General features: G+C 35.1%; 1 protein-coding gene across 3 annotated transcripts in view; it reads left to right on the top strand.

Annotated features, from left to right (window-relative positions):
* SGCZ (sarcoglycan zeta) overlaps positions 1-17,688 on the top strand; it is a 726,451-nt gene that overhangs the window by 607,310 nt on the left and 101,453 nt on the right. For all 3 annotated transcript variants that reach the window (XM_075258762.1, XM_075258761.1, XM_075258763.1), the window contains one exon: positions 7,646-7,747. In XM_075258762.1, coding sequence (XP_075114863.1) covers positions 7,646-7,747 — 102 coding nt within the window. The remainder of the gene's footprint in view (positions 1-7,645; positions 7,748-17,688) is intronic.

Genomic DNA, 17,688 nt, shown 5'->3' with positions numbered 1-17,688 from the left:
AGTGACAAGTGATAGGCTAAATACTGGTATGTCCACATTTATCTGATCTCTAATTTAGTTAAGGATTTCAACTTCTCCATAAAACCAACTCAACTCAAAATAACATGCTAATAAAATTCTTCATAGCTGCACATTTGCTAATTAACCTCCCCCACTCCCCCAGGAAGAGAATATATAGACTCATAGACATGTAGCACATCCCATTGTGTTAACATATTATTAGATCATGTTGATTTTAGAAAAACTACTTAACTTGTAATGCACATACAGATGTGCCCTCCCTTACTTGTTCTCTTGAATGGACATGTCCAGATATGTGCATCACTGATTGCAAAGAGATATGTTAGTTTTCCTATATGTGTGAACACCTGGTAGGGAAGAGCGAATTGTAGCATTTCATTATTTTTTTTGTATGTTTCAATATTGTGTTGAAGTGTTGAATTGGTTTTGAAACAAAACAAAATCCTTGACCACATTAGAGATCAGTCAATTGTGGAAAAATCTGTATGGTCAGCATTCTACTATCCATGGTTGAGGCATACTTTTGGCTTTTCAGGTCCCAGCATGGGGCATAAGAATAGTTTTATCATGTATTTAGTAAAACACACTATATTTGTCTCATGACTATTCGCAAGGGTACTTCAGCAGCTTGATTTTTTTATGTAATGATGTTAACGCACCCCATGTGACCACTTAACTGGTGCTGCTAAAACTATACTTCCGGGTCCCTTCAGACCCCATAGTATAATAAGCAGAAGCCCAGGAATGGCACTTAAAAAAAACAACAGTAATACTCACCTTTCCCGGGTTCCATTGTAATGTAATAGAGGTTTGAAGAAACTGCAGGGTATAATAGAGTTTTGTGGTTGACAAACTTTTTGGAAAATTTGTAATGAACTTCTGTTTTGAGCTTAACTAGACTACAATAACTTGAAAACAAAGTTGGACAATGTTTTAATCTCAACACTTATCCCAATCTTTCCTTTGATTTGTGGAAAGAAACCCAAGTAATGATACTTTTTCTATTTTCATCCACTTCCAATTTGTTGTAAAATTGATACCTCACATATGAGCCTATTACCTATTACTTGGAGGTCTGGACTCATTTATGTTTTTTCCATCTAACTGTCATACTGCTGTTAATGGGTTCAGACTAATGTGTCTCAATTGAATTTCACCTTGATTGCTTCAAATCCAGTATCAAAATTACCTTTGGGCCTTAGAATGGTTAGTGGCGCATTTTCCTGAATGATAGCCTGAAAAAATATGTCAGTACCATTATGAAACCTGGAAGGTGTAGACGCAGACAGCCCATGAGAAAACAAATTATGTTTGTCAGAGGCAACGCTTTATACTTTAGAAAGCACCTAAATATATTTTGTTCAAACCCTTGGTAGAATAAAATCAATGATCATTACTCTATCAATAAGAAATGCGTATTTAAACATATATTATTGGACTTTATAACGTTCAAACATACTTTATCAATATTATATTTAAGATTAATTTATACGTTATGATTTTATATACAAATATTCTTAATAGTGCAATATCAACAAAAAAATAAAGTGAAATAAATGTATTTGCAAGTAAGATTAATCCGTTATAGATAAGCATTTTTATGGCAGACTGGTATGCAGGGGAATTGCGAAAAGGAGCCAATAAATATTAGACAGTTCTGTGTAAATCAAAGTTACAAACTAAATGGCACTTTAAGTGGAAGTAAAGGAGAAAAATGACTGAATTCCAAGGTTGTGTTCATTTTATTCACTTCAAGTCTAAGCCTTCACATCAGCTAATGCTGCTTTTATAAAATGCATGCAAATAAATTCTGTTAAAGTCAAAGTTTTGCCTCCAGGCTGCTTAACCTGATGTACTTACATTGTAATGTTTATATAATGTTTATCTATTTATTATGTTGCAAGAAATTATTTAACAGTTATGACTTTTAATTTCATCACATACATATTAACAGCAAATTATCAAAGTCCTATTTTGTATTAGCTGTTGCTTTTATGGACTTGTATCACTTAGTACTAGTATTTTGTAACGATTTAGATAAATCCTAAATCTCACTTCCCTTCTATAAGAGCGAGCATATATTTGTGCACAGGCAGGGGTATTTTTAGTCTGTCAACAGTATATTGGTTATAAATCTAATCCCAGTACCTGGTAGAGGTGATTCTAAAGTTTCCAATATGTGTATGCTATTCAGCTTTGGAACCCCAATTATATAGAATTTTCTGTTTTACATGAAAATGGGTCTGGGAGCTAAAATTGAAACCTAGGCTAAGGCACAGCCCAAAACACTTTTCTCTGCATTTGCATATGAATATAAAGGATAATCTGGTGGATGTGTCCATGAAACAGGTGAAAGGAATAGCTTGTTTCCATGGGGTTTAAAAGTTTCTCAGCGACAATCGAACACTTTGACACTTCTAGAACAGCATAAGCTAACTGGCTTTGTAGCGAGTATGGTTGATGTAGATTCCTTTTAAAAGAGTGTGCATATGCTTAATAAAACACACTGGAGGGAGCTGGGAGATAGGAGTAGTATTAGTGTTCTTGTCAGCGATAGGACAAGGACACTCAACTGACTACTATAAACCCCTTCCCAATTTGGACCGGGGTTGAAAGGACCTGCTTTGTATGTGGTGGTGATAGTAGTTCCCCCAGAGCTTCAAGTAGGAGAGGGGTCCTTTTCTCTTCTGAGCCAAGTGACAGTGGCCTAGTCAATGGACAGTGGACTAGTAGTGGTCTGTGGATACCTGTGTGAGAAGGACATGAGGCAGGAAGACATGGTACAATTTGCTGTATGAGTCTTGGATGTGGGAGTAGAACAAATAGGCTCGTACATCTGGATGGAGGATGTGCCAATTATCACTCAGCAGCATGGAGTATAGAAGCTTTCTCATCTTTTTAAGTAAATCTTAGGGGACCTGGGCTTTGTTAAAGAGTCGAGTAACGGAATGATAGTCAGATTCAGATCGCCAGATAGTCAAAGATGGCCCCATGCAAAGGATTGGAGAGTGGTTAGTGCAGAGATAAGGAAGGGAATTTGACCAGAATTGGGAGAATAAATATTAGCTATGGTATATGTTTTATAAACTCCAATTTTATTACCAATCCACAGTATAACAAGTTACCTTCATCAGACATCTAAAACCATATCTACAATTATAGAGAAATCAGAATAATAAAGGACTATGGGAACTCTAAATGGTGAGTCCAAGTGATTAGCTTTTTTGCTGATTTTTTTAAATTTTATTTTTAAGGGATTAAAATGTAAATTAAAACCAAACTATATAAATTTGGTATTGCCGGAATTGCACCAACTTATATAATATAGGTGACGTCATTTTAACTACAAAGTAACAGCAAAGTCAACAAGAAAGTCACACAAATGTAGGCTTTCTCCAATTCCGCCCCATTTTGCAGTCCTGCAAAGCTTAAATGATAATATGGCTCTGTGAATTTGAAAAATATAAAAATGATGGCTTTTGGAAGGTGGGGAGTCAAAAAGGAAAATCGAACATTGAAAAATGGCTGCGGCAGTAACAGATTAATGGTATTCCAAAATAATTAACACTAATGAAACAATTGATATGTTATACATTCCACCTGCCATGTTTATGTCATGTCACATGCTGCCAGTTTATAAAGGTCTTTCAAAAATATGTCAAAGTCAATCTCGGTTGTAAGTAGTCTACAGATTTTTGTATTATCATCAAAGACTGACACTTTACTTTTTTTTTACCACCTACAAGGTCACTAATAAAGAGATTAAACAGTGTTGTACTCAACATAGATACTTCATGTACCCCACTGCTGACCAATTCTGAATGAGCACTATATACAATGACTCTTTGTTTTCTGTAAGTTATTTACCTATTTGCACATATTCTCCTTATTAGTCGTGACCTCTTCACGAATTCATGTTGATTATTATTTATGAAACTTTTTGCTGCTATAGATCTATACGCTACTAGTTCAGGTCATTAGATCCATGTCCAGTATGATATTTGCTTCTGAAGTAGGGGATTATTATAGCCTTGTGAATGTAGCCTGTTTATTTCTATATTTTAATAAGCCAGACCCTCTTGAGAGGTCTGTGTAGCAAGAGTTGTAGGGTAGGCTATTTTATATTCAGGATAGGTTACTCCTTATTAATTGTCAGTATATTTTCTTTTAACTATGTTCATTTACCCTAGCATTATCAATGACATTTTCCAGAACTTTCTTATCATGCTTTATGTGCAAATGTGATTGTAGACTATAAATGAGCAATAAAATAATTAGCTAATAGATTTTTTTTTTTTAAGTGTCAACTTAAATCATGGCTCCAACTTTGCAGCAAAAAATGATTAGAATAGTGTTAGTGTTCACCTTAATTTAAGCAGTCATTTCACCTTTTCTTGCATATGAAGTTGACAAGTCCTCTAAATAGTTAAAGAAGGAGGACATACTTGAGGTTACAAAGGCACATTAAGACATTCTTTCCCTGCAGGATGTAAATTAGGAAAAAAGTGATAAGGTGGATTTAGTATGGATACAAAATACTGATAAATATCCATGCACACACATACTGTACCTTCCTGGAGTGAGGAGTTTATAATGGAACATATATAAGATGATTTTTATATCTTGGCCAAACTAATTATTATTGATGGCAAATGGCACTCATTTTTGTTAGATTTGGACTACTAGTAGTGTAGGCTTTAAGCTTTAGTAGGCTGCTTTTACATAGAGCAGTATATTAAAAGGCCTACTCAGGGCACTAAACCACCCACAGGTCTATATGGAGCAGTTTCTAGTGTCCCAAATAACCCTACTGTCCAGAATTAACTAATAAAAAAAAAAAAAATCACAAGTTTATACTTACTCAGTTTCTGTACTTCTGACAGATTAACAATTCATTACTGAAGCCAAAATAGTACACTTTAACTTAATTGTTGTTACATGCTCAATAAAGTCATGGTGTTCTTGAGGTATTGGGAACACCAGAGATTAGACCATTGACTAAGTAAATCAATATGTTTATTTTTTTTAAATGCAGCCATGGACAGGATAAAGAATACGTTATTTGGGACCCTATGTCAGTGGTGCTGTGGGTAGCTTAGTTCCCCAAGTAGGGCTGATGGGTTCCCAATAATATACTACACTGTAAGTGCAGCATACTAGAGTTAGAAGTATGTGCTACTATTAGCCCAAGTGACACAAACATGTTATTTTTGAGGTTGGCTACAAGCAGAATTGAAAGAATATTCCAGACACCTACAGAGTCTTCTGTACTCATACAGTAAGTAGAGTTCTGGTAGCTAGAGTGCACTGCCCTTACATTGGGCAGCATCATTTCTGCTGTAATATTTGGCTGGCTAGGAAGCCATGCATGTCCAGAGTAGATGACTTGTCATTTATTATGTTAGCTGGAAAATATTTTTTGAGTTACCCATGTCTCTATAAAATTATTTATATTGTACAGTAAAAATGCAACTACTGTTATGAATCAGAAGCTACATTCATTACCTGGTGTATAATAATTCCAATATACCTTTTGGTCAAAAAAGATACCAATACACTTGGTAATACAAGAGAGTTGCTAGGAAAAAAAGTCTTCTTTAATATAAAGAACACAATTTTTTCATGATATTAATAACCATTTTCAGCATAGTATTTTTCATCAAAAAAGGTCATCATATGTTTATGAAAACCCCTCTAAATTGGCTTCCCTTAATAAAAATCCAGTGACAATCTTGAGTACAAGTTACATGGCATGAATTATATATTCATCTAGTTTCAGAGAGGATGGCAAAAATATGTCAACAGCTCAATAGAAAATGTTTCATTCACATAGAGCACATTAAATTAGCCCCTCTGGTGAAGCTTCTATAATGGTATCATTTATATCAAGGTAGTATCTACAGTAACAATAATAGGTTTGACCGTCATCAGCGCGTAACCTTCTTCTTTCTTACTTGTTTGAAGGATAAATTAAAGCTGTTCAAGTGTGATAGATCTGTCCATAATCTAAGAGATTTTATTCAACCTATTAAAAACATAATGCAAAATCAGTATACTTTACAGAATTTTCATTTTAATGCAGCAGATAGTAATAAAGTCTATGATGTAAAGGCAATGAAAGGATCTTATTACAATAGGCTGTGTAATGTATTATTGTATGCAGGTCAGTAATCCATATACTGGATGTACTGTTAATTATATGTATATATTTTTTCAGGCTGTATATATATATATATATCTACAAAGTTAAAAAGAAAGATCCTTCAAACAATTGGGATGATATTTATTCTTAGCTGTATACAGTTACCTAAATATACTTTGCTGCAGTAAAGCTGTTTATAAGAATACAATTGTATCTATCCATTTATATATCTGATTGTTTGGTGAACCCTCCTGCTACTTTAACATCCTTATTTTTTTAACCAAAAAATTACAGCTTATCTTCCCAACAAAGTGTAATATCTCATGCACCATAGCCATAATTTTTCCTTCAAGACACACATATACCATATACATATGGTACAAACAAGAAACAGTCCGTCAACTAATTTGCTTTGCATATTTCTTTCTCGCATACATGTATGGCTAAAGTGATTATTTATACCATACCTCCAACTATAAAACAACTTTTCCTAAATTCTTTGTTTATTTAATAAATAAGTTTTCTTCATTTTATCAATTTCTCACTTAGCAAGTTTAGTTACATAGACGTCTATGGAGAGAGGAAGAGGCTTCTGGAGAAGACAAACAAATAACTGCAGCTGCTATACTGTGCTACACTGTGGGTCAAGGAGCTCTTTTAACACTGTTATATTCCCAAAATAAGAGTCCATAGATTACCTCTCTAGAGAGTAACTAAATTAGCTAACAGCCTGCTCCTCCCCCTCTTCAGAAAGTTCTATGCGTGATAAGTACCGAGACACACTATATGTAAACAAGCAATCTGAGTGAAGATAAGAAGGAGAGGAGCCTAATAAGTGGAGAAGGAAGTATATATATATATATATATATATATATATATATATATATATCATAAAGTTTCTTATATTCACATGCATTAATTTATGAACATGTTTTTCTATAATTGGAAGTAAGGGAGATATATTTGCCTATCTTGAATTGAAGATTTAGAATTTCATGAATATGTGTGTTAAGCTATATTGCACATTGTGCATAGTTACACTATGTTCACTATTTGTATTATTCAAATATAAGCTTACGCTTATATTTGTTGCATATATATATATATATATATATATATATATATGTATATATATATATATATATATATTGTATATATATAATATATATATATATATATATATTTTTTTTTTTTTTTATGTAGATTGCGAGTCCCCTATAAGGTTCACAATGTATATTTATCCCTATCGATATGTATTTGGAGTAAATCCACACAAACATGGGGGGAACATACAAACTCTTTGCATATGGTGTCTCTGGCAAGATTTTAACGCAGGACTCCAGCGCTGCAGTGCTGACCACTGAGCCACCATGTTGCCCCTTTTGTTGTATATTTCTGAGGCAGATATTGGCATTATTTTGTCATACATACTGTGATGGAATCTGTAACCAATGTAAAATAATTATTATTTTACCCCTACAGGATGGCATGGGAAACTTAAGAGTCACCAAGAAAGGAATAAGACTGGAAGGTGTATCTGAATTTCTTCTCCCATTATATGTGAAAGAAATACAATCTAGAAAAGTAAGTTCCAGTTCTTATACATTTGTTTTCATATACGCTGTATTAGATTATGAATTATTGTTTATTATGCAGACAGTAATATAGAAGACTGTATCGGAAGAATGTGTTTTTGAGGCCTCCAAGGTGTTTGTCTCTATCTGAGGAGTTTGAGCATATGTGATGGTATCTGATGGCCTGGCTGTAGACAATGGAGTTCTTTATATGTTTTGGATGAAAGCTATCCCATTTTAGGTAGGTAGGGCGGTCAATTGGTTTCCGATACAGTGATGACCACTGACAGGATAGAGATACCAAACTCTAACAGGGAATATAAAATCCCAGGTTCTTTCACCTGTAACACACCTAATGTAGTGTATTTAATAATATGCACCAAATGTTGCACTGAAAATCTGTATATTGGAGAGACTGGTCAGAAGCTCAGAATGAGAATGAACGCACATCGCCATACGATTAGAGAACAAAGACTGGACCTTCCTATGTTAAAACATTTTCTGCAATGAAGATCATAATATCACGAATGACATGAAAATTTATTTTAAGAGGGAATTTTAAATCAAGGAAACAGAGATGGATTTATGAGTACAAGTGCATGACCCTATTTAACACTCTGGAGAATGGAATGAATCTTTCACATGGGTTCATGTCATCCTACAGAAATTACTGAACTTAGACAGCCATAAAGATAAGAACCTGGGAACTGTTTACGTGTATATACCAATAAGCATCTTCCCCCTCCCTCCTAAAATGCTATCCCTATGTGTCCTGTTGTACATAAATATGCAGCCTTCAGAAATAGTTTTTAGTTATATCTGAAGAAGAAGCTGGGAGCTTCGAAACGTTATAATCTGTCATCATTATGAGTTAGACATTAAAAAAGGTATCATCTACTGAAACTTTCAACTTTTTTTTTTTTTTTTTAATATTTCCTACCCACTGGCTAACACGGTACAAAAACAACATTTTCCTTATACTATTATTTTGCAGTTTTAATTTCATTATTTTGTTTAATTCACTACTGAAAGTTTGAATCGCATAGAAGTTATAAGATTTAGGTATAAAGTAGGTATATGGCAAGATAAAGAGGACAAAGACCTCCGTGGAGACCTCTGATAGGGCAGACAAGTCTGGACAGGGGACATTTTTGGACATCAGAACATTCCATTATAATCAACAACACTTTTATAGAAGAATTTTTACTAACTTATACTTGACTTATAGCTATATATAGCTATATTATATATTGGGATTTAAATTTAATACCAATTAACTATTAGTAAAATCTATAATAATAATTTTTCTTTATCATCTGATACTCTTCAGTGTGATGTATTGTAAAATTATATATGAATGTAAACCCCTCAGTTACCAGACAGCTTTGGGACTTAAAAGGAATCCGTCACAAAGCCATATTTTTTAAAAATTATTTTTTTGGGGGCTTGTTTTTTACAGGGCAAGTTTTGATGTTCAATGGCACCATAGATAATAGTTCCAGTATTGCTAATCGTTCCAGTTATCCACTGAAATGACCAGATAAATGTAAAGAACTCCATGGATATCTTGGTTGAATAGCTTCTATTTATTGATGAAGCCTGCTGCTATGAATGTACAGTAAACACATTTTACAGCATTGGTCTCAGGACAAACCCTTTTAACACACTAAATTGAAGAATCATTGCAAATTATTTTATTTGCTAGTTACATCTTAGTTGTAACAAAAGGTTTCTAATTCATTTGACTTTAACTTTTGTCCTTTTAACATAGGAAATAAATGCCTTGTGGTATTGCGTGTGGAGTTTACAGGGTTGACATATTTGCAGTTTGCATTGTTGATTTTATTAGCTTCATTGTTATTTGTTCCGACCATAGGGTATAGGGAAGTTTTTTGTTTTTTTTTTTAAGTCATTCAATAGGGTACAAAATTATTTGAAAATGGTCCATATGGATAATTCCAGTATATGTGAGATTATTCTGAAATGTAGTTCATATATACAGATGTAGTCATCGTGAACTTGAATCTGATAACTCGCTGCACCATGATATCTCACAACCAAAGCAATGTAAAAAAAAAAAAAAAAAAAACGGAGTTAGGCTGAGGCCCCATGTTGTGGAAATGTAGCTTTTTTGTGTGGATTTTGCTGTGTTTTTGAGCCAAAGCCAGGAGTGGATTGAGCAGAAGGTAGAAGTATAAGAACTTCTTATATATTTCCCATTCCTTTTGTAGCCACTCTTGGCTTTGGCAGCAAAATCTGCAACAACAAAAAAGTGTTTCTGCAACGTGCGGCCAACAACCCTTTCATGAATACAGTAATAGACATTCTAAACATGGCTACATCCTTATGTGTAAGGTATTTGTATGTCTGCAGATTAGTTCTCCAAATCGCATTATTTTTTCCCATGAAGCTGCCTAAAAATAATTCATACAGCATCTTTGTCTCTTCAGTGAAAAGCATAATATAATAGCCCAGTGAGTTCTATTTTATATGAACATTGAAGGTTAATGTGGTGTAATTATGTTATTGTACATTATAATACATTTCTTGCGCTTTATATAAATTATGAACGCTGGAACTATCCATTTTAAAGCAGAATAATGTTATAAGTTGACAATTTTATATAAAAACTAAATGTTGGTTTGTGACATACGGTAGGTTACTCAAAAATTGTCCAGTCCACTTACTGGACATCCAATATAGGTACAATAGTATAAAATGAATAATACTTACCAGGTCTCAGTTCCCATATTTTGGGAATAGAGCCAATAGATAATGTCTTCTGAGTGACATCACCTATAGTCTGCTTTTTTCCACTTACTTAGACTTAAAACTAAAACATTCTTAAATATAACCTTATGATTTATGGAAAAAACTGGAATTGCAAAAGCAGATCTGCATTAGTCTACCATTCCCTTATTGTTCAAGAAAATTATTCATCCTTTTGTCTATCTGAAGTGCATTATGTTGAAGTATATTGTAAAGACACAAAGTGTATCCAGTTTTTTTGGATACATTGAGAGTGGTTTTGCAGACATAATTTAATATTGTGGGGTTCTGACTTTTTAAGCTCATTATGGTTCTTTGTAATATTATTGAAAGGCAGACCTATAAAGGAAGCTTTAGAAAAGCCTTAAATAAAAATGGCAATGTATTAGGCACACTTCAAATTGTAACATTTGCAAAATTACTTCACTTTCGAAAGATCGCATATGAAATATGAAACCATCAACATGCTGAAATATACATACTAATTATATCTATAGCATTTCAAAAATACTTAAGAGAGTATGTATGATAAACTTAAAGTATAATTATTTTAATACCACATTTTAAGTATAAACAAATGCTTAATCCGTTACAATCCAGTTTTCTAAAGCTAGTATGAAATACCGAGAAAATGAATTTCTACAGTTTCAATAGACATTTCTGGAACAATAAAAAAGACATTTATATCAATCAGAAAGAAAGACTGTATTTGTATGCACCATAATACTGTATAACATAGGCAGACAAAACATTAGCACTTCTGTGGATTTGATAGATTAAATTTAGAAACATAAAAAGAAGAATACTGTCCCATAGGAGATGAATAGCTCCAAATGAATCTCGGAGGTATCGGTAGACTTTTTTATTTCCTTTATGTTTTGGAAAATGAAATTGTTACATTTCGGAGATACTTGTGCCTTTCTTTCTAGTAAAGCATCGGCACAACATTCTCATTCTAGCTATAAAAATATGCAATGATTGTTTTTTTTTTCCTCTCTGAGAATATAAGATAACCTAAACTGACACCTGATTCTTGGGATGGGTAAAGTCAGTCTACAAGTCATACAAGTCTAATATTTAGAGACAAGTTGAACCTTCACGACTAGGATAGTAGGTAACACCAAGAAATTTTTATTGCTTATTATTTTGGGCCTTTTTTTCTCGATGGGATGACAAGGTGAAAGGTATGAAATGGTAAGAAAAAGCAGCACATACTATCCATTAAGAAATATTCAGGCCCTTGTTTTTTTTTTTTTACATTTTATGTTGGGGTCTCTTACCAGGAAAATCAATAGTTGGTTTTCTTGAATTGAGTTGTCAAATGCCCAAAAGGGGTTGGTTTTTGTAAAGCATTTTTTTTTTCAGCATGTGGATCAGATTTGGTTAACTTTCATCGACTTAACGCTACTGTGTTCTGCATTGGTTTAGCCACTTGCAAGTCAGTGACTAAACAGTTGTGCGTAGGGTCCATGCTCAGGGGTGAGGGAATACTACCATTTCTATCAAAACTTAACGGACAGTGCCCCTCCTGTCTGTGTCCATTCCCATTGACACTAATGTAATGACGAATGTTGTCTTCTGTCATGCTTGTTTACTTTTGTAACAGAAGAATACATGACTTTTTCATCCATAAGCAAAGTAAAAAACATGATACAAGCTTTCTTCTGTCCTGTTTTTTATATTGGGATGAATACATACAGACTCTGTCTGCATTTTTAATGGATGAGAGCAACAAGCATTAATAACGTTAAAGTGACCCCACCATAAGAGGAGCCATTTATGAATGTTGGATATTCCATAACAGGGTGACTGCATTAAAACCTTTTCTCAGACAAAAATTTCCTTCCTTTTCCTATTGTAGGCATTTTTTTAATTTTTATTTTTGACTCCTCACCATCCAAAAGCTATCGCTTTTTTTATTTTTCCTTTCACAGAACTGTATAATGTCTTCATTTTTGGGGGGACAAATTGTATTTGTAGTGGTACCATTTAATATTCCATACAATCTACTGAGAAGGTGGAAAATTTCAAAATGAGGTGAAATTGATAAAAAGACATACAGCAATTTAGCCTGGTAAAAAAAATATATAAAAATCCTATTTATTTCTTTCACTTATAATTCTTAATATTGAAACAGCATAAAACCCATACATCTACTGAGTAAAAAAAATCCATCAGTGGAAGCCCAATTGATATAGTATGTATTTCCCTCTCACACATGTGTGCAGAGTACATCAATGATATCAAATTAAATACAAATGTACAAGGCATGCTATAAGTAAATACATTGTTTTCATAAATACATGCATCTCTGTTCAACTTCTAATTATACCAACGCACAAACCCCATAATTAGTAGAAATAATTAAATATGACTGATATTTAACCCATTGGGAGCATGAGTGTCCAAAGTTAGAATCCAAAAGGCTTCCCATAATTAGTTGTTGCTTCTCCAATCTTTGCTCTATGGCACATACCTGCATGATATTGATTAAACCTGCATGGCAGTCCATAGAATGTTTAGAGGCTCTGGACACATTTCTGCTATTTAATTTCATATTCACTGCAGCTCTTGCAATGAGCATCTTCAAGTTGTGGCACATACAAGCCAAATTTTGGGCATTGCAGGAACTGCAGGAACTGCAGTGAACAACTTATACCACCTAGGATATGTCCTATCTAGGGTTGAATGATCGTGTTCTTTTTATGTGGGATCGAGATCGGTGATCTTTTCCCACAATGCATTGCTTAGCCTTCACACTGAGTATACGCTGTATACTCAGTGTGAAGGCTCCGCTGCAGTTCCATAGGAATGAATGGAAGCAGCCAGCACACAGCCTTAACCCCCTGCATGCCGGCTGCCTCCATTCATTGGAATGGGAGGCTAAACTAAACATCTCTAGCAGCTACTTATCTCCAGAGATGGCTGCTCCGGTGCCCTCCTTCTTCTTGCCTCGCTGCCCCGCCTCCCAGGTTAGTGTTTAAAGCTCTAGGTAGGCGGGGTTAGTGGCTTAGGAGAGTGTGGGCGGGTACAGGGCAGGGAGACATGACGTCTCCCCTCCCAGTACCTGCCCACACTCTCCTAACCCGCCCACACTCTCCTAACCTGGCAGGGAGGGGGCAGGGAGCAGCATGGAGCGGCAGTGAAGCAAAGAAAAAGGAAGGCACCGGACCAGCCATCTCTGGAGGTAAGTGGACACCAGGGGGGACTAAGTAGCCAGAGGATTAAAAAAAAATCACTTTAGTGATTCACTACACAGTGTGAATTCTAACAATTGTTAGATTCCATGCTGTATAGTGAATAGGATTGCTCTTAAAATCCAATCTCCGATTAATTAAAAAATCCCATTGACTTGCATTGGGATCGAGATCGGGTTCGAATGAAAAATGATCGGAAATCAGATTTTAAAATCGATTCTGAATAGTCAAGATGGGCTCAACCCTAGTCCTGTCCGTAACCATAGAGGAGACAGTACTAGTCTTACACATCAAATAGCACAGTCTACAACGCAACTTGCCATATCCCAAAGTACCTTTATACCTGTACCAAAGTCTAACTTAACATATTCATTTGACTTCTTCAATGGCTTTTCTTCTGTTCTGTGATAAGATAACTTGCTTCAGCTAGTTGTTAGTATTAGATTAAACTTTGCTGCGGCCGTGTGTTATGTTTGGGCTAATTTGGCTTAGTGTTAAACATCTATGACAGAATTATCTGAATGTTATTGAATTCAGAATAGAATAATATAACATTTGTTTTAAAAAAAAATTATAAACAACTACTACTACTTTCAACTTGACTTTTCAGTGATTTCCTTTAGCTTTTGTTTTGAGATATCATCAATGCAGCCAGCTATCAGATTCACACTAAAGAAGGCACCTTCTATATTCAAATGTAACAGAGTCAGATGACCATGCTGCCATCGGCCTGCCATGAATTAAAAACACGGACTGCACACCGGGGACACGAGATGTCCCTGTTTGCTGCTTGTGCACGGGCTGTGCTTCTGCAGTCCCTTTCATTAAATGAATAGGAGCCATGGAATCATGGGCCGCAAAGTAGGACAGGAATAATACCAGTCCTATCTGGCCCGCACATAGGACCGTGAAAACCATAGAAAAAAATGGGTCAGTGTGCTATCCCAGATAGTGTGCTATCCCAGATAGTGTGCTATCCCAGATAGTGTGCTATCTGGGATAGCACACTAACCCATACCACGGTTGTCTGCAACTTTTGCACTTGGTAAAAATGCTGCAGTGTGATATCTTATCACAGAAGACAATGAAAACCAATGAAAAGTCACTGAAAAATGTTTTTCAATAACTATTCATAGTTTTTTTTTATTTTCTCTACTGTGGCAGGATATCATGTTGCTGCAATTTAATCAATTGCAGAAGTTTGGGTAAACTGCTACTTCTCTATATGCATTTTATACATGTATTGAATATACTAAACACAAATTGGTATAATTTACTATTGAAAATCGTAATGCTGAGAATAATCATCCTTCTAAAGTATTTATTGTTTGTGTATTTGAAACAAAAATGTAATAAATAAAACATTACAAATAAAAAATATTTTAGCATTACATCAATGCAGAACAGGCATGTATATAAAAAATCTAATAGTTACAAGTTCTTATCAAATGACTTACATATTTCTAAAACCCAACCTGGTCAAGATCTTATTGTTAAATTGCAAACATATGTCACGGATAATTTCCTATAAAAGCATGACATAATTTAAACTCACCTTGCCCCAAGGATTACAAACTCAGAAGATATCAATAACCTCCCTGAGTGCAATGCTATCAAGTATTCATGATTTGAAACATTTCTGATAATTTTAGCTTTTTCTAAAAAAAACACAGCATGAGAACCTTTGAGAACCATCATGTAAAATTTAGCAAGGAACTATGTGTAACTGGGAATATTATGCTTAAGGCCTGAACTTTACTAATCTCTGGATTCTTAAAAAAACATAAAGTGATTTATATGCATAGCTGAATTCTGAAAATAACTGATATACAGGACATCAGTTAGAGTAAGATAAGTGAAATAATTTGAATTAATTTGAATTAATATGCAAGCAATAATAATGTATTTTCTATATGATACCAGGTTTAAGATATATATATATATATATATATATATATATATATATATATATATATATATATATATATATATATATAGTGCCTACAAGTAGTATTCAACCCCCTGCAGATTTAGCAGGTTTACACATTCAGAATTAACTTGGCACTGTGACATTTGGACTGTAGATCAGCCTGGAAGTGTGAAATGCACTGCAGCAAAAAAGAATGTTATTTCTTTGTTTAATTTTTTTTTTAAATTGTGAAAAGTTTATTCAGAGGGTCATTTATTATTCAACCCCTCAAACCACCAGAATTCTGTTTGGTTCCCCTAAAGTATTAAGAAGTAGTTCAGGCACAAAGAACAATGAGCTTCACATGTTTGGATTAATTATCTCTTTTTCCAGCCTTTTCTGACTATTTAAGACCCTCCCCAAACTTGTGAACAGCACTCATACATGGTCGACATGGGAAAGACAAAGGAGCATTCCAAGGCCATCAGAGACAAGATCGTGGAGGGTCACAAGGCTGGCAAGGGGTACAAAACCCTTTCCAAGGAGTTGGGTCTACCTGTCTCCACTGTTGGGAGCATCATCCGGAAGTGGCAGGCTTATGGAACTACTGTTAGCCTTCCACGGCCTGGACAGCCTTTGAAAGTTTCCTCCCGTGCCGAGGCCAGGCTTGTCCGAAGAGTCAAGGCTAACCCAAGGACAACAAGGAAGGAGCTCTGGGAAGATCTCATGGCAGTGGGGACATTGGTTTCAGTCAATACCATAAGTAACGTACTCCACCGCAATGGTCTCCATTCCAGACGAGCCCGTAAGGTACCTTTACTTTCAAAGCGTCATGTCAAGGCTCGTCTACAGTTTGCTCATGATCACTTGGAGGACTCTGAGACAGACTGGTTCAAGGTTCTCTGGTCTGATGAGACCAAGATCGAGATCTTTGGTGCCAACCACACACGTGACGTTTGGAGACTGGATGGCACTGCATACGACTCCAAGAATACCATCCCTACAGTCAAGCATGGTGGTGGCAGCATCATGCTGTGGGGCTGCTTCTCAGCCAAGGGGCCTGGCCATCTGGTCCGCATCCATGGGAAGATGGATAGCACGGCCTACCTGGAGATTTTGGCCAAGAACCTCCGCTCCTCCATAAAGGATCTTAATATGGGTCATCATTTCATCTTCCAACAAGACAACGACCCAAAGCACACAGCCAAGAAAACCAAGTCCTGGTTCAAGAGGGAAAAAATCAAGGTGTTGCAGTGGCCTAGTCAGTCTCCTGACCTTAACCCAATTGAAAACTTGTGGAAGGAGCTCAAGATTAAAGTCCACATGAGACACCCAAAGAACCTAGATAACTTGGAGAAGATCTGCATGGAGGAGTGGGCCAAGATAACTCCAGAGACCTGTGCCGGCCTGATCAGGTCTTATAAAAGACGATTATTAGCTGTAATTGCAAACAAGGGTTATTCCACAAAATATTAAACCTAGGGGTTGAATAATAATTGACCCACACTTTTATGTTTAAAATTTATTAAAATTTAACTGAGCAACATAACTTTTTGGTTTGTAAGATTTATGCATCTGTTAATAAATCCTGCTCTTGTTTCAAGTTTGAAGGCTCTAACTTATTTGCATCTTATCAAACCTGCTAAATCGGCAGGGGGTTGAATACTACTTGTAGGCACTAATATATATAATTAGAATTTATAAAATCAAATGTTTTCAGATACTTATTTTATGTAATATTTATGACTAAGTTAACCTCTTGTTACCTTACATGAACATGTCAGCAATTTAACCATGACATTTAAAGATTGCAAGGCAATCATGGACTATTAACCTCTCAGATGCTGAGGTCAAATGTGAGGTTGTTTTCACTTTCAGCTGAAATCAACAAAATGACCCACCACTGGGAGGTCATAGGAGCCATTTGTCTGCCACTGTAGCTAGAAGCTTTCTGAAGACTCCATACCTGCTATTAGAAAGTTCCCTTGAAACCTTACCATAGTCAGGATTTAAGAATAACCTAGCATTTGAGTGAACTACAAATCCTTTCCCTATTTTACAAACAAAATACAAAAA

Source organism: Leptodactylus fuscus, chromosome 1 (genome assembly GCF_031893055.1).
Source record: "Leptodactylus fuscus isolate aLepFus1 chromosome 1, aLepFus1.hap2, whole genome shotgun sequence".
Classification (NCBI taxonomy): Eukaryota; Metazoa; Chordata; class Amphibia; order Anura; family Leptodactylidae; genus Leptodactylus; species Leptodactylus fuscus.
Note: the sequence above shows the minus strand (reverse complement) of the source record. Positions and strands in the feature narration are given on the sequence as shown.